The 24,366-nt window shown below is 37.1% G+C and overlaps 5 protein-coding genes across 5 annotated transcripts; 2 read left to right on the top strand and 3 right to left on the bottom strand.

Moving 5' to 3' along the window:
- The first annotated feature begins 94 nt into the window (after positions 1–94).
- On the top strand, positions 95–1,525 carry LOC101310338 (pentatricopeptide repeat-containing protein At3g18970-like). The gene has a single exon (XM_004304699.1). The coding sequence runs from the start codon at positions 95–97 to the stop codon at positions 1,523–1,525; it is 1,431 nt and encodes a 476-aa protein (XP_004304747.1).
- Positions 1,526–1,903: 378 nt separating this feature from the next.
- On the bottom strand, positions 1,904–5,025 carry LOC101304589 (light-inducible protein CPRF2-like). The gene is made up of 6 exons (XM_004302003.1): positions 4,565–5,025; positions 3,632–3,725; positions 3,212–3,422; positions 2,758–2,833; positions 2,533–2,658; positions 1,904–2,437 (listed from the first exon to the last, which is right to left on the bottom strand). The coding sequence occupies exons 1-6, from the start codon at positions 4,958–4,960 to the stop codon at positions 2,060–2,062; spliced, it is 1,281 nt and encodes a 426-aa protein (XP_004302051.1). The 5' UTR covers positions 4,961–5,025; the 3' UTR covers positions 1,904–2,059.
- A 1,417-nt stretch (positions 5,026–6,442) lies between these two features.
- Positions 6,443–8,772, bottom strand: LOC101304298 (V-type proton ATPase subunit F-like). Its single transcript, XM_004302002.1, has 5 exons — positions 8,724–8,772; positions 8,450–8,528; positions 7,766–7,847; positions 6,980–7,062; positions 6,443–6,838 (listed from the first exon to the last, which is right to left on the bottom strand). Exons 2-5 carry the CDS (start codon positions 8,510–8,512, stop codon positions 6,674–6,676), a joined length of 393 nt encoding a protein of 130 aa, XP_004302050.1. The 5' UTR covers positions 8,513–8,528; positions 8,724–8,772; the 3' UTR covers positions 6,443–6,673.
- A 4,896-nt stretch (positions 8,773–13,668) lies between these two features.
- On the top strand, positions 13,669–16,838 carry LOC101304010 (GDP-mannose 3,5-epimerase 1-like). The gene is made up of 7 exons (XM_004302001.1): positions 13,669–13,743; positions 14,333–14,743; positions 14,909–15,002; positions 15,084–15,213; positions 15,307–15,439; positions 15,981–16,188; positions 16,327–16,838. Exons 2-7 carry the CDS (start codon positions 14,334–14,336, stop codon positions 16,480–16,482), a joined length of 1,131 nt encoding a protein of 376 aa, XP_004302049.1. The 5' UTR covers positions 13,669–13,743; position 14,333; the 3' UTR covers positions 16,483–16,838.
- Positions 16,839–17,707: 869 nt separating this feature from the next.
- LOC101303717 lies at positions 17,708–22,071 on the bottom strand. The gene is made up of 4 exons (XM_004302000.1): positions 21,664–22,071; positions 21,229–21,423; positions 19,137–19,318; positions 17,708–18,401 (listed from the first exon to the last, which is right to left on the bottom strand). Exons 1-4 carry the CDS (start codon positions 21,950–21,952, stop codon positions 18,093–18,095), a joined length of 975 nt encoding a protein of 324 aa, XP_004302048.1. The 5' UTR covers positions 21,953–22,071; the 3' UTR covers positions 17,708–18,092.
- Between the last annotated feature and the right edge of the window lie 2,295 nt (positions 22,072–24,366).

The following is a 24,366-nucleotide window of genomic DNA, read 5'->3' as shown; positions in this document are numbered from 1 at the left end:
TCAACCTTTATATACTTTTTGCTTCTCACCAAAAAAATATATACTTTTTGCAGAGATAAATATACGCTGCTTCAGTTTCATTCAGTAAACCCACATGCACTCTCTGCCAAGACTTAGAGCTCTTTCTCTCCTAAACCTGAAACTGAAATCCACACACCAATTGAAGCAAGCCCATGCCCAGTTGATTACCAATGGTCTCAAGTCAACTTCCATATATGGCAAGCTAATCCAGCACTACTGTGCCTTATCAGACCCAGAAAGCACCAGCCTTTATGCCCATTTAGTATTCAAACACTTTGATGAGCCTAATCTGTTCTTGTTGAACACTTTGATTAGATGCACTCAACCTAAAGACTCCATTTTTCTTTTTGCCAACTGGGTTTCTGAAGCAAGCTTGTGTTTTGATGACTTTACTTACAAGTTTGTTCTTGGAGCTTGTGCTAGGTTACCTTCAGTACCAACATTAGTTGTAGGTAGAGAAATTCAAGCCCGGATAGTAAAAGAGGGTATCATATCAAACATTTTAGTGCAAACTACTTTACTACATTTTTATGCTAGTAATAAGGACCTTGGTTCAGCACGTAAGATGTTCGATGAAATGTCTGAGAGAAATAGTGTTACGTGGAATGCAATGATCACGGGGTACTCTTCGCAAAGAGAAAGTGCCCGGGATGCATTGCTGTTGTTTCGGGACATGTTGTATGGCGATTCTGGGGTGAAACCTAATGATACTACAATGGTTTGCGTTCTTTCGGCGGCTGCTCAGTTGGGTGTGTTGGAGACTGGTGCTTGTGTACATGGTTATGTAGAGAAGACAATGCCTGCTTCTGATAGGGATGTTTTTATGGGAACTGGTGTTGTTGATATGTACTCGAAATGTGGGAGTGTGGATTGTGCTTTAACCGTTTTTAAGCGCATGAAACAGAGAAATGTCTTGACTTGGACAGCAATGGCAACAGGGCTGGCTATTCATGGTAAGGCAAGTGAAGCACTGGAGCTTTTGGATGTAATGAAAGCTCATGGAACAAACCCAAATTCAGTGACTTTCACCAGCTTGCTTACAGCTTGCTGCCATGTCGGGATTGTTGATGAAGGCCTCCATTTGTTCCATATGATGAAGAGCAAGTTTGGAGTCACGCCTCAGATGCAGCATTACGGTTGCATAGTCGATCTGCTTAGCCGAAGTGGGCATTTGAATGAAGCCTATGACTTTATAGTAACAATGCCAGTTGAACCTGATGCTGTCTTGTGGAGGAGTTTGCTAAGTGCATGCAATGTTCATGGGGATGTCTCAATGGGAGAGAAGGTAGGTAAGAAGCTGCTCCGCATCCAGCTGGCGCAGAGTTCTACAGATGCAACTCCAAAGAGTGAAGACTATGTAGCTTTGTCGAACATTTATGCTCATGCTGAAAAGTGGGATGCTGTGGAGATGGTGAGAGATGAGATGAAGGTCATGAGAATAGAAAATAAAGCTGGCTCTAGTTCAGTTCAAACTACTAGCAATCATGTCCTGGACGGGTTATAGTTTGCTACTTTGGTAGGAAGTGAAGATGCAAAGCATTGAGCTTGCAAAGACACCATTAGCATCTGTGATCGAAATTTCATGATTCTGAGTTTATTCTCTTACTTTTCCGATTGAATTACTTGCAGTTTTGACTGATGTCTAATGTAATCAAGGCTATTTACTCATGGACCCTGTCTGTGACTGTCTTATATGTAATGTAATCAAGGCTACATTACATGTCTTTTCCCTCTGGGGTGAAATGAGGTGCATATATTTTGTTGCTCTGTTTAGAGTTTCTATGCAAATAACTCACTGATGCAGTAATATCAGAGACATTTACTGGCTCATGGAAGCAATGTGATTAACAGTCTTTTCTATGCATGGCATCACACGGCAAGCCGTAGGTGGTGAAAGTATGGATCAGATTAATTCAGTGTAGTTGGGATAAACAATAGCAAGTTTTACATAACTAAGCTCCAAAGTTGCAATACAACTGCTGTTCAGCATCATTCAATAAATCCTTCCTCATGCTTAGATAGTCATTGAGCTTGTAAACTACTGCTCTCCACCGCGGATCCGCTTCTGGAGACGCTCTAAGCTATCAACTCTCTGTAAGGAAGGTGTTTGTCCCATCTTGTTCCCCGCCACTTCTGTTGATGTTGCTGCAGAAGTCTGCTGTGCATTTTCAACTGAAGGGGTATTGTCTGCCAAACCATTGTTGCCTCTAAAATCATGAGTTGGCATAGAGTTATTAGATGAAGGTTGGAAATAGTGATGGTTTGGGTCATCTTGCACAGGAACAGCGGCATCTGTTGATGTTTCTGAAGGGCTTCCGTCAAAAGGTGCCATACTGATTGAGGACACATCTGACGTAGTATGAAACAAGGGGTTTGATCCGGTTAGTCTTTTCACTGTCTCCTCCGCCATCTTTACCTAGAAAATCACATTATTGCACAACAAAATCACATTATTGCTTCATCTTGTACCAATACTTGTGTAAATCTAGATTTGTCTTGCGCCAATGTTACCTTTGCTCTCAATGTTTCCATATCAGCTTTCAAAACTCTGTTGTCAACGGCTGCTTCATTGTACTTCTGGTTCATATCAGTTAGACGCTTCAATAGAGAGGAGTTCTCAACTCTTAATTGAGCCGCCTGTACAACATTGAGTAAAAGATCAGAAGAGAGAGACTGCAGAAGCAAGAACAATTGACTCCAAGAGGTGGCAACTAAAAAGGAGTCTGAAGTCTGAACCTGTGTCTCGAGCTCAGTCAGATGGGCCTGTTTTCTTCTTCTTGAGCGTCTAGCTGATTCTCTATTAGAGAGCATTCTGGAAATGACCACAAATTAGTGGAAGGGAGCGGAATGAAATGTATTCAAAGCCAGAAAGTAAACCCATATCATGTATACATATCAACAATTTCACTAATCCAGAATGAGAAAAGAAACATCATTTTGTTTGTCCATGCATGCATGCATGGACTTGGAATCAAACAAGTTAAAATGATAAAAAAAAAATTAGTTAACAGTTTTAGTACTATTTCTTTGAGGAACTTAACCAAAATGGTCTATGTTCAAGATCCTATCACATGAAACAAGCTAAGATCACACTCATATTAATAAAATTTCCTTCTGATACTAGTCCCCGGTCCCCAGTACCTAAAGAATACGAAAGCATATAAAACCCCCATTAGAACAGCTTTTTTACCTCCTCACACGTTTCACATCAGTAGGGTCCATATTTTCTGTCATTGCAGTTTCTCCTTCAACTTCCTCATCATCTGAGAGTTCTCTGGATGATCCACTTGTTGCTTGCCTTATTGGAACCGCAGATCTATTTCGTATTGTAGGCAATGCAGGAATTCCAAATGGTGCATTAGTATTCTTATCATATGACCTGCATAAATCATTCCCAGCTCCTACATGGGTTAAGGAAAAAGCGGATGATATTCCGAGTACATAACATCATGCCACAGCTCTATAGATAATGGAGTAACCCTATCTAAGAAAAGCAGAAAGAATAAGATCAAATGGAAGCCTTTGTAGAGATGCTACTATATCTAGACATGATGTACATCATACAATTAAGCACATACCATTGTATATGCGTAAAAACAGAAATGCAAACCTTGAGAAGAGGCTTGAGATCCCAGTTGCAAATCATCGGAAGCCTGTTGCCCACTATCAGCTAAAGAAGAATCTTGAGCTTTCACTAAAGATCCCTATGACACGACCAGAACATATCAGCTAGCGTTTATCTATACAGAAAAAAACATTGCTTCAAATCTATTTCAACCCATGATAAGCAAAGAGGAGGCATCCCACACAAAACAAACACATTTATTGGAGCCAATATGACATGCAGCTAATATCAGGAGTTAACATGGCGTTGCTCACAGATTTCATATCACATGCTTCACACTTTAGATGGCAAACCAATATAAGCAGTCTAATTAGAAATCTAATTAACCAGTAATATCTACGGTCCAATATGCTAATCCTTCTCCTTATTTCCTTATGCTTAAGAAAACTCTATACTTTCTGGGGTTCCTTTAACAGGATACTGCTCTTCCTTCATATAACTCCTTGCCTTATTGCCCTCACCATCTATCCCTTGTTTTCCTTCTGTAAAATTACATCCACTTTGGGAAAGTTACTTTTGCTATTACAACGAAGGTCCCACAAAATCCACAACCAAATTTCCCAGTCAAAGTAGAGTCATTTCTTTTCTCCTTTTCAATTGTTCATTCTGTGATGCACAACAGCACAACAGCAACCACTTTTAGCCTAGATCTACCCACCTAAACAGTACCAGATAAACACACACCACAAGAGAAACTGAACACCAAACCAACCAGCACAAAACTTCATCCCTCTAGAACAGTAAAAAACCACCCACAAATATCACATTCACCAACAATCAAAACACAGTCAAAAGTAAAAAAGACTCCAACTTTCAACCCACATACTAAAATCACCATATTTACCAAGTTACCAAGTCCCAGTTCAGTTTAATTGTTTAAACCAGGTTTTCATTGAACCCAGAAAGAAAAGCACGTACCTTCACGCGAGACAAAGCCACAGCAGCACAAGCCAGATCGAGCTTGGTTTTAAGGAAAGCCTGATACTCCTCAGAATCCACAGGAACATTAGGAGGCTTAAACGAAGCTGCACTGCTGCTAGTGTTACTATGATTTGGCCCATTTGGGAAGGCCATACTTGTTGCATTGACCTTGATCTCTTCAACTTCATTATTCTGAGCTTCTTGTTGTTGTTGTTGTGAGGAAGATGAAGGTGAAACAGAGCCTTGTTGTTGTTGGAGAAAACGCTGGAAGGACCACTCTGAAGTGCTTCTGTTCATTTTGGAAAGCTCATCTTCATCTTCATCTTCATTTTTTCCAGAAGAAGACCAGAGATGGTCAGAGATTTCTTCCATGGAAGAGAACACCCTATCCATCTTTTTCCTCTGTTTTTTCTTTTCTCTCTCCTATTGTCCTAGTTTGGATTTTATCTGATTTGGGATCCTTAAAAAATAGACATATACTATTTTACTATCAACTATGGAAATCAATTGATTTGTAATTTTGTATTAATGGGAAATATTAAGTTTGTTTTTTGATGGTGAGATGGAGATTCTCTGTATTGGTTAGGGCAATGCTTTGGATAATTATATTCTGTGGGGTCATGGAGGAAACTAGAATTCAAATGATAATGGATAGGGAAGGTTTCCTTTTGGGTTCTTGTGGGGGAGAGATCTTGTTGGGGGAACTTTCTTTTATGGTGTTCACAAAATTTAGATGATCATAATGTAATTCGGGTTTTGTGGTACATGAGATTGGATGGAAGAATTGACATGCTTAGGAACTTGACAAAATTGGTGGGTATTCACATTTGAGATTTAAGTGAGTTTTGATGGGGGGTTTTTATGCAAGACTTGTTCATTGTGTTTGAATACATTGAACTCAATCAAGATGGATAAATGAAAGCAGAAGACGTGGTAATGTTCAAAACGTTTCTAATTAAGGCACATGAAAGAATAGTAATTAACAATAATATATGTAATTATTAGAATCTCATATGATTTTCTCATGTATAATAGAGATAGAAAGAGAAATCAAATTTGATAGTTTATCTTGACTCTATGAAGAGATATCAGTAAGTTGAATAGTTAATTTTGTACTAATAGTGTGGTTGGTTAAGGTGGTTAACTAACAACTTTGACGTCATGGGTTCAAACTTCATTGATATGTAGGGTGTGTGAGTTATTTAATAAAAAGTTTTAAAAAATAAATATATATATATATATATATGTAGTTCGGATTAAAAGTTAGAACAATGGACGGGTATGTCAAGTAGTAATCAAATCATCTCCATCCTATTCATCATATCTTTGATTTCTTTCAGCTCAAAGTAACATCAAAAGGGCTCTTTTTTCATATCCTTGATAGGAATAGAAGACTTGTTCTTTCAAACGGGAGGAGTGATTTGCAAGCTAAGAAGAGGAGATGCCGCGGCTCTAACTCCATTCCATGAATTCTATTGTGGATAAACACTAAATCTCTCCCACACACTTGTATCATTGGGGGTCCAATATGTTCTCATTTTTAAGGCACCTAAAGTCCCATTTGTCTCTTCTCTTTGCTCCTCGTGGTGCTCCTACCACTAACTAGAATTTAGCCAATGTAACTTTTTGCTTTTAATTCCTTGGACCCTAGCCATAACTAAACAAAAATTGACCTATCATCCTGTCCCAATGTTATATTGCATTTTATATGGTTCCATAGAAATGTGGCAAAAACTTGTGGTGGAGGTCCATTGGAAGGTTCTTTCATGATTTGGGGCTTAGAATTAATTAACTAATCTCAGTTTGCCTTCAAGCTTATCCATAATGATCTTTAAGTAGGGTAATGTCATTTTCAGAATCACAAACACACAAACCAAAGGGAGACAAGGATCAATTTAATTTACTAAAGTATAATAACACTCAAATTGCATTGGTATTTATAGATAGACACAAGGAATCTAGGAATACACAGATATAGCAAACCAACTGCAAGTCTGTCTGTAACATAGCACCTGGTGTGCACAAATGCAAGAGCATATATGGTGTCAAATTCAAAACTTATTTGGCGACCTGATTAGAGAAACATATTGAAATACTTGAAACTGATCAACGCCTGTCTCCTGCCACAGATTCGGCAGAGAAGAGGTACTTGACTCGCGAAAGAACTGAATCACTTGTAGGGTCGTACGGGTGATCCTTGGAAGGGATTTCCAATATGGCTGGAACTGGTTTGTTATAGCTATCAACTAGAAACCTTATCATGTTTGCTACCTGATAAAAACAGCAGCAAAATCATATTAATCATCCTGAACTACCGGTTTCAAAGGGAAGTAAGGAATGCAAAACAGATATTGCCTTAGAATAGCTATAACCATAACAGTTGATTATCTTCTTCATAGTATGAGAACTTACATATTGGCTGATTAAGACAATGGCAATATCATCCTTTGTGGTAAACTCTTTGAATGCATCTTCAATTTGCTTAATTGTTGTTTCTGAGCAGAAAACCAGAAACACAATACTATTAGTAGATGCAAAAATAAGAACCAATATATGAACCTTGCATGAAATATTAATATATATATAGTATAGCTACACACCTACGGTTAAAACAAAAGCTAAGTTTCTCGCTCAACAAGAGAAAGTGACTAGAAATTTTATTTAATGAGAGCGGTTGCAGGATAATTTCAAAAGCTGCTATACTGATTACCAAAAAAAAAGGTAAAGGAAAGCATTATGACAGCCAAAAACAATTAACTTCTCTGCCATTATCATCATCATTAACCAATATGTAATCTTTACTTCGCTTCACTAATCAACCATACAACATATTCTTTTGTTTTTTCTCCTTTTGTAATAAGCAAAAAAGAGTACTTTTAACAAAAAACATCGATACTTGCAACAAAGCAATATCTCAGCCAAACGAAATATAGTTTTGGTAGGAATTCTAGATAGAATTCATTTTTTGGAAGCTTGTAACTACCCTCCCTTTGCCTAATCTCTTTTCATTCAGTGTTAATTGGAAATAACATCTTATAAATAGGTTCAGGATCATAGATAACAACTGGGATTTTAATCTGATTGCCTATTTCCATACATATAAAGAAAGAAAGGACCAATCTGGATGAAGTTCGAATACTGAAGCATCAACAACAATCAGTACCAAAAGAAAAGAAAAATTCCATAGAGTTAACATACTTGAATCAACTATAAGATAATTTGTCTTTCTGCGCAAGTCAACATTGCCCACTCCAGCAAGCAGAAATCCAGTTACAGTGTCCTACACGATAACAATCTCTTCGTTAAGTGTGTTTTCCATATTTATAAAATGTGATTCATATCTATCAAGAATAACTAATAGGATATTGCAACACTCATTACCACCCTTAAAGGATAGAAAATCAGCAGATGAGGAGTAAGCATGAATCTTCTAACATTGCACCCAGTCAAGAGGATCAAAACGTCTAGATTCATGGTGTACTAGAATACAAATAGCAACAGTTTATAATCACTTAAGGCAACTCTCTGGAAACCAACCACAAATCTAACGAGCGTTTTATTCTTCATTCACAAACATGATTTCCTTTAAATTAGTGGCAAAGAAGTTGCTTTTTCTAAGTCACAAGACACAAAATGGGGAAGCAAAGATGAAATACTTCGGTTGCAAAGAAGAAAAAAAAGAAACTATAAAAGGTTGTCAAACTGTGCACACAACTTCCAGATAGCATTTATCAAATCATCAGCTATCACTACACTAATTCTGCATCTAACTAAACGTCTTTGAAACAATTTGGACCCTAATCAGCACTCTTTACATGTACAAATAATGAAGAACAAATAATCAAAAAATTTACAAAATACAAAACAACATTATCCATATACCTCATCAGCAATCATGGCAATGAGTGCAGAGCTCTTATTAGGGATACTAGTTCTTCCAGCCATTATAATTCGATATCAACTACATCCAAGAACAACAAAATCCATCAAATTCAACTCAAATATCCCAATTAAGAATTCAAAGCTCAATTTCCAGTTCAGATGATCAATTATCAAAATTTCAATTTGCATCAAATCGTGAACTGGGTTAGAAAATCAAGCAATGAAATTAACAATTGGATAGAAATAGAATCGAGAAAGAACAGAAAGGTGGTACCTTTGGAATGAATAAGAGAAAACTCTGATCCAGTATTACAGATCTGTGAAGAAAGGAGAAGAAAGAGACCCGAATAAAAGCACCCTCTGGAATCCGGATCCGGGTCGAACCTTTTTTTTTTTTCTTTTCCCTTTTGGTTTCAAAGGCCCAATAAAAGGCCCAAACAGATGTGTGAAGATGTTGACTTTGACCTGGGTGTGCTTTATATATCTTCTTTCTGCTTCTTCATTGTTTGCAACAACTAAAAGAAGTGTCTTGCAGATGAGCAAGTCCATGTTGGATGTGGAAAGCTCTGAGAGTTTTTACTATGTATTAAGTTGGGATCACAAGTTAATGGTCATCGCTGATCGTTCTGGACCCTCAGTAAGTTTTCGTATGTTATTAAATTCTTAGGCTTTTTGTCATTGATTGATCAGAAATTCTTCTCAGGTTAAGAAGTTACAAGTTATTGTTGTTGTTGGTTTTTCCAGGGATGAATGTCATGGTCGTTCTTTAACAAAACACAGGGCTCCAGCAGAGACAAAGTGCTAGCAGTGAGGAGTTGGACCTTATTCTTTGATTTGGTGCGTATTTTCCTTCTAAGGCAGACAACTGCATGGTGGCGCACATCATCTCGTTCTCGCTGAAGCCTTTCTCGGTCAGATTGCAATGATCCGGCGGACAGTTCAGCGTCAGCAATTTTCTTATCGGCTTCCTCCAATTTCGCAAGATCGGCTTCCAAACCTTCTTAACGCTTCTTCATACAGCGGTTTCAGAGCGATAACCTCCTGCTGAGAATTTTCAACTCTATCTTCAGCTTCTCGAATGAGCAGGAGCTGTTAGGTGCAGCATGCAAAATTGCTGAGCCTGTATGATTAGAAAAATGCGGATCTCAAGAGCGGTTTTGAGGATCTAAACAACATATAGGTTTTTTTTTTTTGGGCAAAATGACAGATATTAGAATCTTTTTGAATTCTATAGACATAGTGTGGATATATAGTATGTTGAATTCTTAAATCTCATGCATTTGATAGCAGAAGCCAAAATGATAAACTGTGAGGAATTTCAGTATCTTTTTATTGCAATTTTGTCATCTGTTTAAATGCAACAGCTTGTCCGCTATGTCTTTGTTTCCTTTTGTACATGATTGTGTCAACAACAAGCAGAAGCACGCAATTGCTTCAGATCTATGAATGCTTATCATTTTGCTGTTTGCTGCTTGTAATTCGCTCATCCGAATTTGTTATCCTTCATATGAATTTGTGATAAGAATGTTAGTTCCTCAAAACAATGCGCTTACCGTAATCCATAGGCCCCAAAACCAACAAAGGACAAACTGGAAAATAAAGAAAAGGAAGATGCAAATCATAGAGTAAAACTGAAAACTTCTTCCTCATGATGGACATTTGAGTTTAAGTTTAATCCATATTCATGAGTTTAATTTACCTATACAGATATTTAGAAGTCTCAGAACCCCTACTCATACCGTACAAGATATGATGATATATTCTGTATTTATTGACTGGACCTAGCTGGTTCAAAGTTCAAACCTGCAAGTCCTCTGTGTTACTGTGTACTGTACATACAGAACAGAACACTGGTCCTTTCTTGAAGCAGTTTGACTGAATAAGTTTAAGGCTTTTCATTTCAAAAATTCTTACGTCTTTATTTATCTTCATTCATCCTCATGGAATACAGTTATACAGATCGACCACACCATCTCCAGACCTTTCATTTCAAATCATGCCTTCCATTTTTTGGAGAGCCATGAGGCTAACAATGTTAATCAAGTTAGGATCACAAGTTAACCGAATATCACCGCAGGTAGTTCTCAACAGTGTTTTGTCAGTAATTTTTTGTAGTTATTACTTTCTGTTGGTTTCAGACTTTAATTAACGGCATGATAGGCATCTATGGTTTTGTCCATATATATTGTGTTCTACCCTTTTGTTTCTTTGTACTTATCTTCATCTATACGCAGCAAATTGGTCTTCTTGGCAAAGGCCATCTCCAGAGGGAGTATTTGGAGCACTATGCACTTTTAAGTGGCAGTGGATCAACGATGAGTACCACTAACTCCAGCCGGCCACCTCTCTGCTTTATAGCTTTTACCAAATCCAAATGAATATCAAATACATGGGAGTGTTCTGGGTTACAAAATTTAATGCTGGAGCCATTGATTACTACATTAATTGCATTTGTGACACTGGAGTAGCCTTTGCCTTAGTGGACAAGTTACGGATTTGTAGATCCAATGTTGGATGTGGAAAGCACTGTCAATTTACCATGTATTAAGTTCGGATCACAAGTTATTTGGCCATGACCGATTGTTTTCAAGTTTCTGAATTCTATTCCCTTTGCTAGTTTTCGGTCTCTTTGCAGTTATTGAATTATTGATTGCAAAGAGACAGTAGGTACGACGATTGGTAGTGTTCAGGGTTAGAAAAATGCGAATTTGAAGTGGGGATCCAAACTACATTTAGCTCTTCTTATGTGTGATCACTGATAGATTATATAATACTTTTTGAGATTTAAAGACTTGTGTACATTGTATGTTAAATTCTTTGCAGACGCCAGATGATAAGCTTATTGATAATTTCATTATCTAATTGCTACCTCTTTGTTTCCTTTGTGTATGATTGTGTCTACAACAAGTAGAAGCACTCACTTACTAAGCATGTTTCTTCTTCCTGCTATGGAATTTGCTCTGCATATCTATAATTCATATGAACTCCAAATCCATGTCTATAACACCATACCACGGGAATGCAGATGAAAATGAAGGATCAAAGTCGTAAAATTAGAGAGAGAAGAAAATGAATTTAAAGTTGGTGAAGTAAAGAAACACCAAGAAGGACTATATGGAAAATAGAAAAAAAAAAAAAAATAGCAAATCACAGATTAAAAACTTAAAACTTCTCTCTCATAATGGACATTTGAGTTTAAGTTTTAATCCATGTTCATGAGTTTAACCTATACAGATATTTAGGAGTCTCAAAACCCTAATGTACGTAGTACTCATACAGTACATGATATGATGATTGATTCTGTATTTGTTGACTGGATACCTAGCTCGTTCAAAACTTCAAACCTGCAAGTCCTCTGTGCACTGTACAGAACTGAACTGGTCCTGTTTTGAAGGAAGTTTAACTGAATAAGTTTGAAGGATTTTCATTTCATCCCCTCGTCTTTATATATCTTCATTTATCCTCATGGAATACACACCACCCCATCTCTAGACTAGTTTTCATTTCAAATAACACAGTTTCATGTTTGGGAGAGCCTTGAGTCTAACAATGTTAATTAAGTTAGGATCACAAGTTAACCGTCCATCACTGCTGGTTGTTGTTGTTTCCAATGCTCGTGTTTGGAACAAGCTGTCTGTATACAAGGGAGATGTATAGGTTGGTTTAGATTTTAACACCTAAACCCTATATACCCCATAATGTACTTATTTGTATTTAGATTTCAAATGAAAAGATGTTCTGAACTCCATAGCATTTCAAATATAACCAAGGATTGTCTTGCAAATCATTCCTTTCATTTTTCCGCACTCTGTATTTGTCAGACTTTTACTCTCATGTTTATAACTTTGTATTTACATTTTTGTTTGTTTGAACTTTGAAGCATCTCTGGCTTTCTCTATTGTGTTATACCCTTCTGTTTCTGTGTGCTTATCTCCATCTACATGCAGCATGCCGTGTATGTCTGGATCATGCCCTTTAGTTTCTTTTGCCTGGGTCATGCCCTTTAAGTATGCATCATGCCTTTTATTTTGTTTTGCTTGGTTTGGTTTAGTTTAGGCCTTTTTATGTTCAATATAGCAATTCAGCACCGACATATTTGCGTCTATGAAACCAACATGTGACCGGCTTATAGCTCCGGCCGGCATCCCACGATACCAAACCACTCGAATGTGGATGAAAAATATAACCTCCCCTTTAAATCACAGTTAAATATATTAACCATCGGACTATAAATTTCGGAAATATCAACTTTCAACATTGTTTTTGTGGGACAAATATGGTACTCAGACGGGGAAATTATTATTTGTACCTAGAACATCACACGTCTTATATTCCTTTTTAATTTCATTAGTCCAAGTGTTTTATCCTTATTTCTAATTGGTATATTTAATTATTTTTACTTTTTTTTCACCCCAAATTGGTCTCCACATGAATATGAGTTATATAATTGGTCAAGTACACCACATGGCAGTGTCACGTGATGTTCCGGGTACATAGAATAATTACTCAAGTAGACGTACGATGGGTTGGCTTCGTTTGGTCACAAGCTTGATCACATAGTGTAAGGTTTCACATTCATGAGGAAATGACAGGAAGATGAAGAAAAAGGAAGGTGCTAAAATCACAGATGATTTTTGGTATTTCACTTATCATGGACAGGTGAGTTTGAGCTGGATTTTGACATACCAAGATACCAAATAGGACACCATCAGAAATTTACACAGAATCAAAATTACCTAAGGTAAAAACCAAGAGAGAGAAGTTTCCTAGTGATTTCTCCTGGTCCCAAACGAAACAAGCCTCAGTTTCAGTCCACCTTTCCCCGAATCTTCTCAATCTTGTCAATCAGTCTCGTACTCGCAAGACAATAGCAATTGTTTTGGGGAGCCCCATTGTTTTGGTACCCCAATGATTAGTTACCAAAAGATAAAACAATTTTCATATGGAAAAGCACTTCTCTTATATTCTGCCCATTCAAAATTCCTGAAATTTACTCACACAACAAGAGTAAAACTGTAAAAGCATTTATTTATTTTATTAAGAAAACTGTAAAAGCACTTTGCTTCTTTGGCCAGAAGCACTTTGCAGTTTGCACAATATCTCTGTCTCAATTATTTTGGGGGAAATAAGAAAATATACATTAAACTTGTGGCCCTGTTTGGTTTGCTGCGTCCCAAGTTCTATATATAGCAGTGTGTTACAGAACCCATACCATTCACCTCCTTTCTCTCGGAACCCTTTACCTCTCATCTTCTTCTCTTCAACCTTAAAGCTCCAAACTTTACGCATTCCAGGTATAAACCCCACCTGGGTTTTCTGGGTTTCTCTCACTATGCTCTTTCATGGCATTTGTATTTTGATTTTAGGTTGTAATATTTGATGGGTTTGCTTTAATTTGCTCTATAATGGCTTCTCTTTTGGTTTCTGTTAGCAAAATGGTATGAGTCATATGTTGGTGTGGTTTTGTAAAGCAGGTTTCTTTTTGGGGGTTTTGTGCTCAAATTTCATTCCTTTTTGTTCACTCTGGGATGGATACTTGTTTCCAAGTTTCGTTGTAATTTTGTTGTGTTGGGTTAAACAAAGCAACAGATAATTCTATACCTTTTCTTGTTCATTAGAGTTACTTTACATGTTAATGTACAGAGAATTTGGTGTAAAACTTGCTTCTGCTGATGAAATGGCATTGGTTTTACATTTAGTTTTTGAAGTATACTGGAATTGATACTTGATTCATATTGTTATTCATTTGTATCAGTGTGATGTTGTATGTTAGTAGTAATAACATTCTTTGTGCTTCTTCAGCCAAGTTAGTAAACTGATCTGTAAGTGCCTGTAATTTTTAGTAATAAAGTCGTTACGTTGTGCGGTGAATTTATCTTGCAGTATGGGAAGTGCTGGTGAGAGTGGCTATGGCGCATACACCTATGAGGCCCTTGAGAGGGAGCCTTATTGGCCCTCGGAAAAACTCCGAATTTCAATTACTGGGGCTGGTGGCTTTATCGCCTCCCACATTGCCCGCCGATTGAAGAATGAGGGTCACTACATTATTGCTTCTGACTGGAAGAAGAATGAGCACATGACTGAAGACATGTTCTGCGATGAATTCCATCTTGTGGATCTCAGGGTCATGGATAACTGCTTGAAGGTTACCAAGGACGTTGATCATGTGTTCAACCTTGCTGCTGATATGGGCGGCATGGGATTCATTCAGTCCAATCACTCTGTCATTATGTACAACAATACCATGATCAGCTTTAACATGCTGGAAGCTGCTAGGATCACTGGAGTGAAAAGGTTTGTGGTCTTTAACACGGTACATTTTATCCTTGAGCTAGAATGTTTAGCACATTTTACCTGAGGCGTATGGATTCCTAACATTTCAGTTGAAAAATGGGACCTTACCTCTAACTTTGGAGAAATACTTAACAGTTTTCCATATCTGTTATCTGGTTTCTGTAGGTTTTTCTATGCTTCCAGTGCTTGTATTTATCCTGAGTTTAAGCAGCTGGAAACTAATGTGAGCTTGAAGGAGGCGGATGCCTGGCCGGCAGAGGTATGTTACTTGGTGGTTATGGCTTTTGGAATCTTGTTCTCAACACATTTAATTTGATTATTTTTTCTACCTTTCTTCTAGCCTCAAGATGCTTATGGCTTAGAGAAACTTGCAACTGAGGAGTTGTGCAAGCACTACACCAAAGACTTTGGAATCGAATGTCGTATTGGAAGGTTCCACAATATTTATGGTCCTTTTGGAACCTGGAAAGGTAAGTGCTTAGCTGTGGTAATTGTTAATATATATGCATGGTTTTATTGCTTTGTAGCTTAATTTGTTGCTTTATGGTATATCTGTCACATAGGGGGCAGGGAAAAGGCACCTGCTGCTTTCTGCAGAAAGGCTCTCACATCCACTGATAAGTTTGAGATGTGGGGAGATGGACTTCAGACCCGATCCTTCACCTTTATTGATGAATGTGTTGAAGGTGTACTCCGGTAAGCACCTTTTTCTTACAAAGTTGGAAAATCTTTTTCATTAAAATTCTCGAGTCTGAAACTAAGTAGATCAGTATGGTCTGCTTCGATAAGGCCTTAAAAGTTTCCTGATAAGTTATTATGGTAAAAGCAAAAAATTCAGCTAGAAGTTGTACCATTTTAATTTTTAAACTGTAACTTGGATGTAAATTCTTTGCATTAATACTTTTGCGGTAAGGTGTTGGTCACAAAGACATTTCCTCTTGAATGATAGATATGAAGGCAAACCAATGAATTACTAAGAAAAGTACCTGTATTTTGGGAAGAATGAAAACTTTGATTCGTCTCATGGTACTTGCCATGTAATTTAGTGGAATACTGTGGCCAGCTATAGCAATTCAACTTATTTGCAGGCCAACTTCAAATGTGTTGAATTTAACTTGCAAATCCCTTTAAGTGTGTAGTTATGTGGAATTAGGCATATTTCACATATGTTGAACTTCTGTCTTTGTTTTGGAATTTTTGCATTCACTGTCATAAACTTTTCCATTCTGTGATCTAGGTTGACAAAGTCCGACTTCCGTGAGCCAGTGAATATTGGAAGTGACGAGATGGTCAGCATGAATGAGATGGCTGAGATTGTTCTTAGCTTTGAGAACAAGAAGCTGCCTATTCAGCACATTCCTGGACCAGAGGGTGTCCGTGGTCGTAACTCTGACAACACTCTGATCAAAGAGAAACTTGGCTGGGCTCCTACCATGAGGCTGAAGGTAAAAATAGAATCAGATCATATCAAAGTGTACCCATTTGCAGCTTCTTAACACCATGTTCATTGTTTTTTAAGTTGGGGTTTACCTCATGACACCTTAAATTGTGCTGACTTTGCTTCCTTTTTTTCTTTTTTATAGGATGGACTGAGGTTTACATACTTCTGGATCAAGGAACAGATTGAGAAAGAGAAAGCACAAGGTACTGACCTGTCGGTTTATGGGTCATCTAAGGTGGTGGGAACTCAAGCCCCAGTTCAACTTGGTTCACTTCGTGCCGCTGATGGCAAAGAGTGATGTGTTTGAAGGCTTCTAGCTACACTTGGGAAAAGCCAGTATTTAGTATATCCGGTTACGATATTGTGGCGCATAGTCAAGTATCTATGTGATGATGCATGGACAATAAGTGGGTTATTTTGCTTCTTTGTACTATCTAGGGAACTTCTATACCCCCATTGTGATATAGCCTTCCAGGAGCTATTTGCTGCTTAGATTGCCTTCAAATTCTTCTTTCTGCAACTGAACAATAGTTCAGTCATGAGTTGTATCTGTTATTTATTTCTTTGAGTTGCATCAGTTATTTCCTTTTTGGTCCTTGTAACGTGACAAATAATAATATAATGTCATCAGCTCATCTGGTTTTTTCATTTTCAGATTTGACATTCATATTCTCCTCCCCAACCATCAATCTTCCCAACTATAATTTCTGGCTGCAGTTCTTTTCATTGGAAAGGATATTCATCAATAATATTCCAAGATCCTTACTTTTGAGAGTTGATTTGGTTTTCTTGTCTAGTTTCATCTAACAAGCTGTTAAAACTCGTAATTTTTTTGGTGGTTGCAAACATTACCCGTGATACCATAGCTCTTGCGATAACATTTTTAACCTTCGAGCTCTGGTTCATTATGAGAGATTCTTTGTTTTGATCTTGTATGCTAGGAAATGCTAGACTTTTAGTGCCGAGTAATGTTAGATGAATCATATTTTTGCTTCTCATCTAAAATCCATCTTACATAACATAATCCGATATTTAATGAAAATTTCTGATAAGGTAATCCTTAATCGGGATATCATTACTCGAAAAGTACTCATCATCACAATTGATAGGGTAAATGTTATTTTGCCTTCCATATGCAACTTTGAAGGTCTGCATTCCAAATGCAACTTGTAGATTGTGAAAGATGATAACAACGACATTATGATAGATGATGACATAGGATTGAGTGGCCAAAAATTGCAGATGTGACGAGGCCAACTTATTAGGGTTTATAATCACCAAGGAAACAAGGGGATCCCATCTTATTAACGTGGAGATCCAAAAAGTACATGTTTTTTCCTTCATACCTGTCTCCCATGGAAAATGACCTCTAGCAATTGGCTCATTCAACCCGTCAAAATCCACCAAGGATTTGCAGGACATATCAAAATCACCTATTGCCAAATTGATGTGGAGTGGTGCTTCTTTCTGTAGCACTTTTCAGAAAAGCCGATGTCGGTCACACTAAACAGAAAAGCACTTGTGAAGGAATTACTAGTACTGCAATCATTGTACCAATGCCAAACAGTGCAAAAACAAGTAACACATTGTAGTGAAACCAAGAAGCAAATCTGTATCCCCTTCCAAAAAAGAAGCAATCTGTATCAGAAAGCTTCTTGTTTTGTATATTTCTCCACTCGAAATGACTCTTAAGTACTGAATATCATATCAAGTTAAAACCAATGTTATCAAAGCATGAAATAATTCAAAGACATATTACATACAACACAGGTTTTACATTGTAACTTCTGTATATGGCTGTTATGGATAAGGAAAACATGTGAACAATATTCCGAAAGGGCTGCACAAACAAGAATCTCTGCCATTGAGACTTCGATACACAGGATGGTGTAAACTTGTCTCTTTCTCTCAGTGCTCGGTATCATGAAATACAGGATTAGATTCTAGCTGCTCAGCCAGTTTCTCAAGGATCTTCTTCACAAGATTTCCGAAATTATCTTCGCCTTCTTTCAGAGCACTCTTGTCTTGCTCAAGCTCGGTAAACACTAGATCATATAAAATAGCCGCTGGCTCGTTTCCTTCAGATGGTGGCAACCCCAACTCTAGCTCATTTTTCTCAAGATAACTCCTGATTACATCTGCACTCCCCAAGCCATCCTTTTTCCCTTGCAATATCTTCTCTATGACACTGTTGATTTGTTTCTCATCAGCCAACAGCTGTATAGTTTTTCAAAAGTTTATCAGACTTCGTCGATTATAATGCACATAACATAAATGGCCAGTGACTAACAGACTTGAACTTCCGAAACACATGAACAGTCTCAACTCTCAAAAAAAAAAAAGAGCAGGCTTCCATTAAAAAGAATATTTAGGACTTTTCAAGTAATTGCATCGCCAAACTTTAATGCTCCAAAGAGTCTAGCAGATCTTGGACTGGTCAAAGTAAATCCCAACGGGCTAAACAGCATTCTAGCATACTACATCATCTACAAACTGAAATTTCTAGAAATATCTAGATACTTCAAATAATTTTCAAATCCTGGGAACTCTCCCCAGTCTCCCCGAGTTCTTAAGATGACACTCCTGAGTTCTTAAGATGATAGTATAGCGTAAAATTTTCTAGTTTATATACATTCAATTTTTTTTTTTTTTTCTTCTATCAAAGCTCCAACATAGTCTTGCTTTTCTGAACAGCACTAGAAGGCATAGTCTTTCTTTTTTAACATAACTAGAAGATATGTATTTCAGACTAAATTTGCCACTAGGATCAATGCCAAAGGTTTGGATGACAAAACTAGCAAGTAGCAATGTAAGCAACTTAGGTGTGACGTTTTATGCCAAAAAAAGTGAGTCAAGAGTACCCTTTTCCGATATAACAAGTAGAGAGATACACGAAAATTTGTTTAAAAAGAGAGAAAGAAACTATATAAGAGAAGAGGAAAAAGGAACTACCTTTCTCAGCTTAGAACCATTCACAATCTTGATGTTCTGGATAAGAACAACATTCTTTTTTGCCAGGGCTTCTGCTAGTTCTTGTAAGATAGGCTGGAGTAATTCAGCGAATTGAGCTTGGCCAAGTTCTTCTTCCCCATAAGCTCCATGTTTCGTCAATATATCACTTAGTGGAGGAAATTCTGCAAAATTACACCTTGTAAATGATCAACTCTAAACTAGAAAATTAGTTTGAATAATAGACGAGTATTCATTTGACTGACTCATTCACATTGAATAAAGGGAAGGATGATGGTAAAACAGAAAAGTCAGATAAGCAGACAGTTGATCAGTTGTCGAGACAAGATTAGCGAGTTCATTGCCAGAGCTGAAATTTGTAACTGTGAAAATCTTGCAGCCATACATCCATTACACACACACACACACATATTGGGAACACAATAATTATTTCCAGACTTATACATAATGGAGAACACCAAGTTTGACCCCAAAATTCCAAGAGTGAATTGTCATATAACAATTCAGAATTGACAAGCAATCATGCTACAATGTATAACTTGGAAGTTACCAATTTCAACGACAAATGATAACCACAGCAAGAAACAAGGTCAAAGAAATATTACAGAAGGATTTCATAGTTTAGAAAAGGAAAGTGCTCTCCGTTCTGATATATATTCATTCACTCAAATAATCACAATCCATGAACTGTAGACGCGGAACCCCATAATATAAAGCATGTGATCAAAAGAGCGAGCATAGGTACATTGAGATTATGTGCCAAGACCCTTCATTCACACAAGTGATGTCGAAGTCACTCAACAAGTTCACAGATTAGTACTGAAACAGACAAAAGTTAACTAATTACAAGTGAAACTTGTCATAATTCTTGGTTTGTTCTTGGGTAACGTCGAAACTCTATAGATAGATAGATAGATAGATGGATGGATATAGTTGTGAAGCTGCTATGCTTATCGATGTCAATTCTTATTTTACTCTATCAGTCTGACTAAATTGTGGAGATACTGACCGGAGGCATCACACTTGAATGATGTAGTGCTGGCTGCACATGTTGTCTCAACATATGCAGACTAATCTAATGGGTCAAGAACCTTCTTTTAAGCCTATAAGTACTGGACTAAAGAGGAAGCTTCATGATGAGAAGGCACCAATTATGTTTGATAGCTTAACTTTCCCTGCAGCATGGAAAGTACCCATGCCTCAAGGATGCTGTTTAGTGGTCAGGCACAAACATTTACCCTAACCTTGTGTGTGCACCCGAAAACATGTCTATCTGTTCACAGATTTTAAAACATTTTCGATCACAATGCATGTCTGGTTTTCTAACATTTTCCGAACAGTGGATGCATGTCTGTTTCTCAGAGATGAGTGCAACCATCACTATTTTTATAGCAAGACATTGTTACATGGAAGCCAATTTACCTCTAGTCTTGATATGTGGTTTAAGATCTAGATTTATGACTCAAAGACATTGTGGGCATAACTTTGATGGATTTTAATTTTTCTCTTAAATTTCAAGGCTGTTAATAAAGCAAAACATGCATTATGGTTGAAAACTCTGAGTGATAGTTTGCATCCTTAATCAACCATCACTTAAATCATGAACACTGAGCTTAAAAAAATTTGCATCCTCAGTACCCTGATGCAACAATTTAAGCCAAACTAAGGCTCTATACTACTAAAGTTCAAAAATTGAAATGAGACACACCTAGCACTAAGATTGCAAGAATGAATTATATGAAGGTGAGCACTAACAAAACTATACCAAACAATGAGGATAACAGAAAGTATTAACCATGTGTTCTATACAACCGACTAATGTGTTTCCTTACAGATGCGACTCAATAGGATCAACAGTCTCTTCCATATTGATCCTTACGAATTCCTAATGTAGATAGAAGAAATTCTATACTACATCTTTCTACATTTCCACAAGCTAAACACTTAAATCATACAAGAAATTCTTAGGCAGCCCAAACACAAGATAATTCCAATCAGTGTGCAAAATCCACTATATACAGGCAAAAATAAACAATCGTAGAATTAGAGCCAGAGAAGTGAATCAAAAAATAACCTGAAACGGGAGGGACACCCATCTCAACTCCCATGTGAAGCAGCGCGCTCTGGATCACACTCTTGCTGAGCTTTCCTACATCTTCTGCATCAAGATCAGTGAACAGATTCTCTGCCAGCATTGCAAAGTCATCCTCATCCTCCAAAAATAGCCGAATCGTGTTCCCATCCAAGATAGATATAACAATCGGATCATCTGAGCCACATCCACCAAACTTTCAGCATACAAATCTCAACTTCATCATAACAACACCAAGTCACCAACCAATCATTTCAATACAATATCTCGAAAACATATTCTACATATTTATACACAATTGTACTCCTATTTTTGAGGCTAAATGATCTTTTAAGCTAATCAAAATGATTGGTTTTCGACTAAACCATATAATGCAGGTCAAATGTTGTTGTGTAACTCAGAGGTTAAGTTTAATACCTTTCAACTCATCGGCGATCGCGGCGATGTAGTCTCTGGCGAGCTTCAGAGCCTGGTGGCGATCGAGCTCGGCTTGACGGAAAACGTCGTCGTCTTGAACATTGACGCGTTTCAGAGCAGAGGACTTGAGTCCCTGAGGCAAGGTGAGGCCGAAGAGAGACGAAGAGGCCTTGGAGTCGGCGAGGTCGAGGACGTGAGCTCCGGTCAGGGTGACGTCGGAGTCGGGGACAGAGAGGTCCACGGCTCTCAGGTGACTGCCGTCAAGGACCGTTAAAGCTCCGTCGGACATTTTCAGAGAGAGAAAGAGAGAAAGACTTTGAATTGAACTGGTCTGGTAGAACGGTGTTGTTGTTTTGGGTCTCCCTTTGATGTCCCAAAGACCCAAAATATGTCACAAAACGTAAGAGTGGGGTTTGGTTTGGGACCTTGGGTTTTATGGTAATTACAAAAATGATAGAAACTCGACTCTTTGTCGTGTCAAACATGAGGCGACGGCGCCTCAAGGTTCGGTATTGTTCTGTCATAAAACTTGACAAGGATTTAGATATGTCATGTTTAGTGTTACATGATAATACAACGCGTTATTCATGTTTTTATAGGTCATTTGTAGTTCTAAAACCCTATTATATGATACTAATTCTTTCGTCTGATAGATTATTATACGTGTCTTTATTTGTAACTAGAACGAGCAAAAAGAAATGAACTTGAATTATCGGTATGATTTGGGAATCAATATTGAATTCTTTTGGTCAAATGTGATCAATTAGTGATTTTGTTTGTAGTCGAGCTTGAAATTTACATGTACTTTGATTCTCAATGTAAATATCCGAATGTGGTTAGTGATTTGTAGTGATTTTTGTGTAGTCGAACTTCAAATATGAACTTTAATACTCCAAAATATTAACAAAGATGTACATCGCGGTTTGAAATGATAATGACTCAAATGGTTAACCAAGACCTATTTCAATTTTGTATGACTCAAAATGTTTTTTTTTTTGACAAGTAACTCAAAATGTTAACCACCACCATAAGAAGCACTTATGTATTGTTTCCAATTTTCCCACTCTCATTATAATTGTGTAGGTAAGCATATATATGGGCATTCATGTTTGACTATTATACGATATTGAAGGAGAAAATATCTATGGAACAGTAACATATGATTCTTGGGGATCTCTTGCACGCAGAATGTGGCGTGGAGCCTATGGAGATGATATGTATGTATAGTTAAATAAGCTCACACCATTCGATCATCTTCTCGATCTCTATTTAATTCCATTTTTCAGTTTGAATTCAAAAACGTAGGAACTCATAGTTAGTTTGAAACTATACAATCTGTTTGAATATGCTGCTAGTCTTGACCAAGCAGGTACGTAGCACGGCCTCTGCGTCAATAATTGAAAATTCAAAACAAAACCAGTTCTCAAGCCAAGTCAATCTCCATCAACCTTAGAGCATTTGCATCCCCTAAGCAAGAGTAATTGCTGATTTGTCAATTGAATTGTCTTTGTTAATTCACTATTCATATGAAATTGACAATTACATATCTTTGGCAATTTACCTGCTAATCCACTATTCACATTTTATAATTTAAATAATTCTTTTTGGTAATGGTAATTCATTAATTAAAAATGTTAAACTTATAATTTGGTTAATTAATAATGAGATTGCTCGTACAACATTAATTATTTTATGAAAAAATATCAGTTTTTAGAGGCAAAAAACAGATATGTGTGTGCAAAGTTTATATTTATCAGTGGGCTCCACTGAATTGCTTAAGCAATTTGATGGTAAAAAATTGACAATTGAATTGGCATGGCAATTACTGTAACATGGGCCCCAGCAAATTGCCTGGGCAATTTCGAACTGGCGCATTGTTATATTTGAAGAAAATTGATGGGTCTCATCAATTGCCTACCGAATTGGAGCATTGGTGCAAATGCTCTTATAAACAGAAGAATCACTTGATCGACTCATCAAATCTGTCCAAAATGCAATGTTTTGATAATAATCTGGCCAGTTGCTTTGTATCGATCATATGTGATAATGCTATTCACATACCTTTTTTTGCTATTGAAACACTCCATTTATAATGAGAAACCAATCATGAAATAAATTAAAGGGTGGTTTGCTATTCACACGCCTTATTTGTTTCATGATTGGTTTTCATTATAGATGAATTATGATTAAGACAATACCATATTTTCACGCACCATTAGGATATAGTTTTGGAAAAGCTATATAGCGTTTGTATTATTTTTCGTACATACGATCAAAAAGAAGTACAAAAGATACGATTCTAGCTAGCTAGCTTGGTATGAAAGAGTAAGAAGGTTTGAAGACGAACGAGTCTAAATTTCCCCATCAATGACTTTAACATACTCACAATATTTTCAAACGTACGTTGCTTACTTACATGCACAGAAACAAGAAAATAATCGATGATTCAAGTAAAGATCAGCAGTCATGAGTCATGGTCATCAAGTGGAATTCCAGAAGATTGATCGACGACTATGGAGCACGAGTAAACTTTCCCAGTTCTGATTATTCCCACGTACTATATGACTTTCTCAAATAAAAAAATCAAGAAAAGATTAACTTAATTAATAACGACCTCATTAGCCAAGACCGTACCAATTTAAAACAAGTTAAACTTGTCTCTCCAAAATAATATATATGTGCGTCACTTTCTGAATTTCTGGT

The sequence above is a fragment of the Fragaria vesca genome, linkage group LG6 (genome assembly GCF_000184155.1).
Source record: "Fragaria vesca subsp. vesca linkage group LG6, FraVesHawaii_1.0, whole genome shotgun sequence".
NCBI lineage: Eukaryota > Viridiplantae > Streptophyta > Magnoliopsida > Rosales > Rosaceae > Fragaria > Fragaria vesca.
The sequence above is the reverse complement of the archived record's forward strand: the minus strand, read 5'-3'. Positions and strand labels throughout refer to the sequence as shown.

Excerpts from the sequence above, each read along its gene's own strand:
- LOC101304298 (XM_004302002.1), bottom strand. The coding sequence starts at position 8,512 with ATGGCTGGAAGAACTAGTATCCCTAATAAGAGCTCTGCACTCATTGCC. Across the intron at positions 7,063-7,765 it reads TTATCTTATAGTTGATTCAA|AAACAACAATTAAGCAAATT; the intron begins GTATGTTAACTC and ends TTTTCTGCTCAG. Across the intron at positions 6,839-6,979 it reads TTGTCTTAATCAGCCAATAT|GTAGCAAACATGATAAGGTT; the intron begins GTAAGTTCTCAT and ends TGTTTTTATCAG.
- LOC101310338 (XM_004304699.1), top strand. The coding sequence starts at position 95 with ATGCACTCTCTGCCAAGACTTAGAGCTCTTTCTCTCCTAAACCTGAAA.
- LOC101304589 (XM_004302003.1), bottom strand. The coding sequence starts at position 4,960 with ATGGATAGGGTGTTCTCTTCCATGGAAGAAATCTCTGACCATCTCTGG. Across the intron at positions 2,834-3,211 it reads GATGTGAAACGTGTGAGGAG|AATGCTCTCTAATAGAGAAT; the intron begins GTAAAAAAGCTG and ends GGTCATTTCCAG. Across the intron at positions 2,438-2,532 it reads TGGAAACATTGAGAGCAAAG|GTAAAGATGGCGGAGGAGAC; the intron begins GTAACATTGGCG and ends GTGATTTTCTAG.
- LOC101304010 (XM_004302001.1), top strand. The coding sequence starts at position 14,334 with ATGGGAAGTGCTGGTGAGAGTGGCTATGGCGCATACACCTATGAGGCC. Across the intron at positions 14,744-14,908 it reads AGGATCACTGGAGTGAAAAG|GTTTTTCTATGCTTCCAGTG; the intron begins GTTTGTGGTCTT and ends TGGTTTCTGTAG. Across the intron at positions 15,214-15,306 it reads TCCTTTTGGAACCTGGAAAG|GGGGCAGGGAAAAGGCACCT; the intron begins GTAAGTGCTTAG and ends TCTGTCACATAG.
- LOC101303717 (XM_004302000.1), bottom strand. The coding sequence starts at position 21,952 with ATGTCCGACGGAGCTTTAACGGTCCTTGACGGCAGTCACCTGAGAGCC. Across the intron at positions 21,424-21,663 it reads GATCGCCGATGAGTTGAAAG|ATGATCCGATTGTTATATCT; the intron begins GTATTAAACTTA and ends GATGTGGCTCAG. Across the intron at positions 19,319-21,228 it reads GGGTGTCCCTCCCGTTTCAG|AATTTCCTCCACTAAGTGAT; the intron begins GTTATTTTTTGA and ends GTAATTTTGCAG.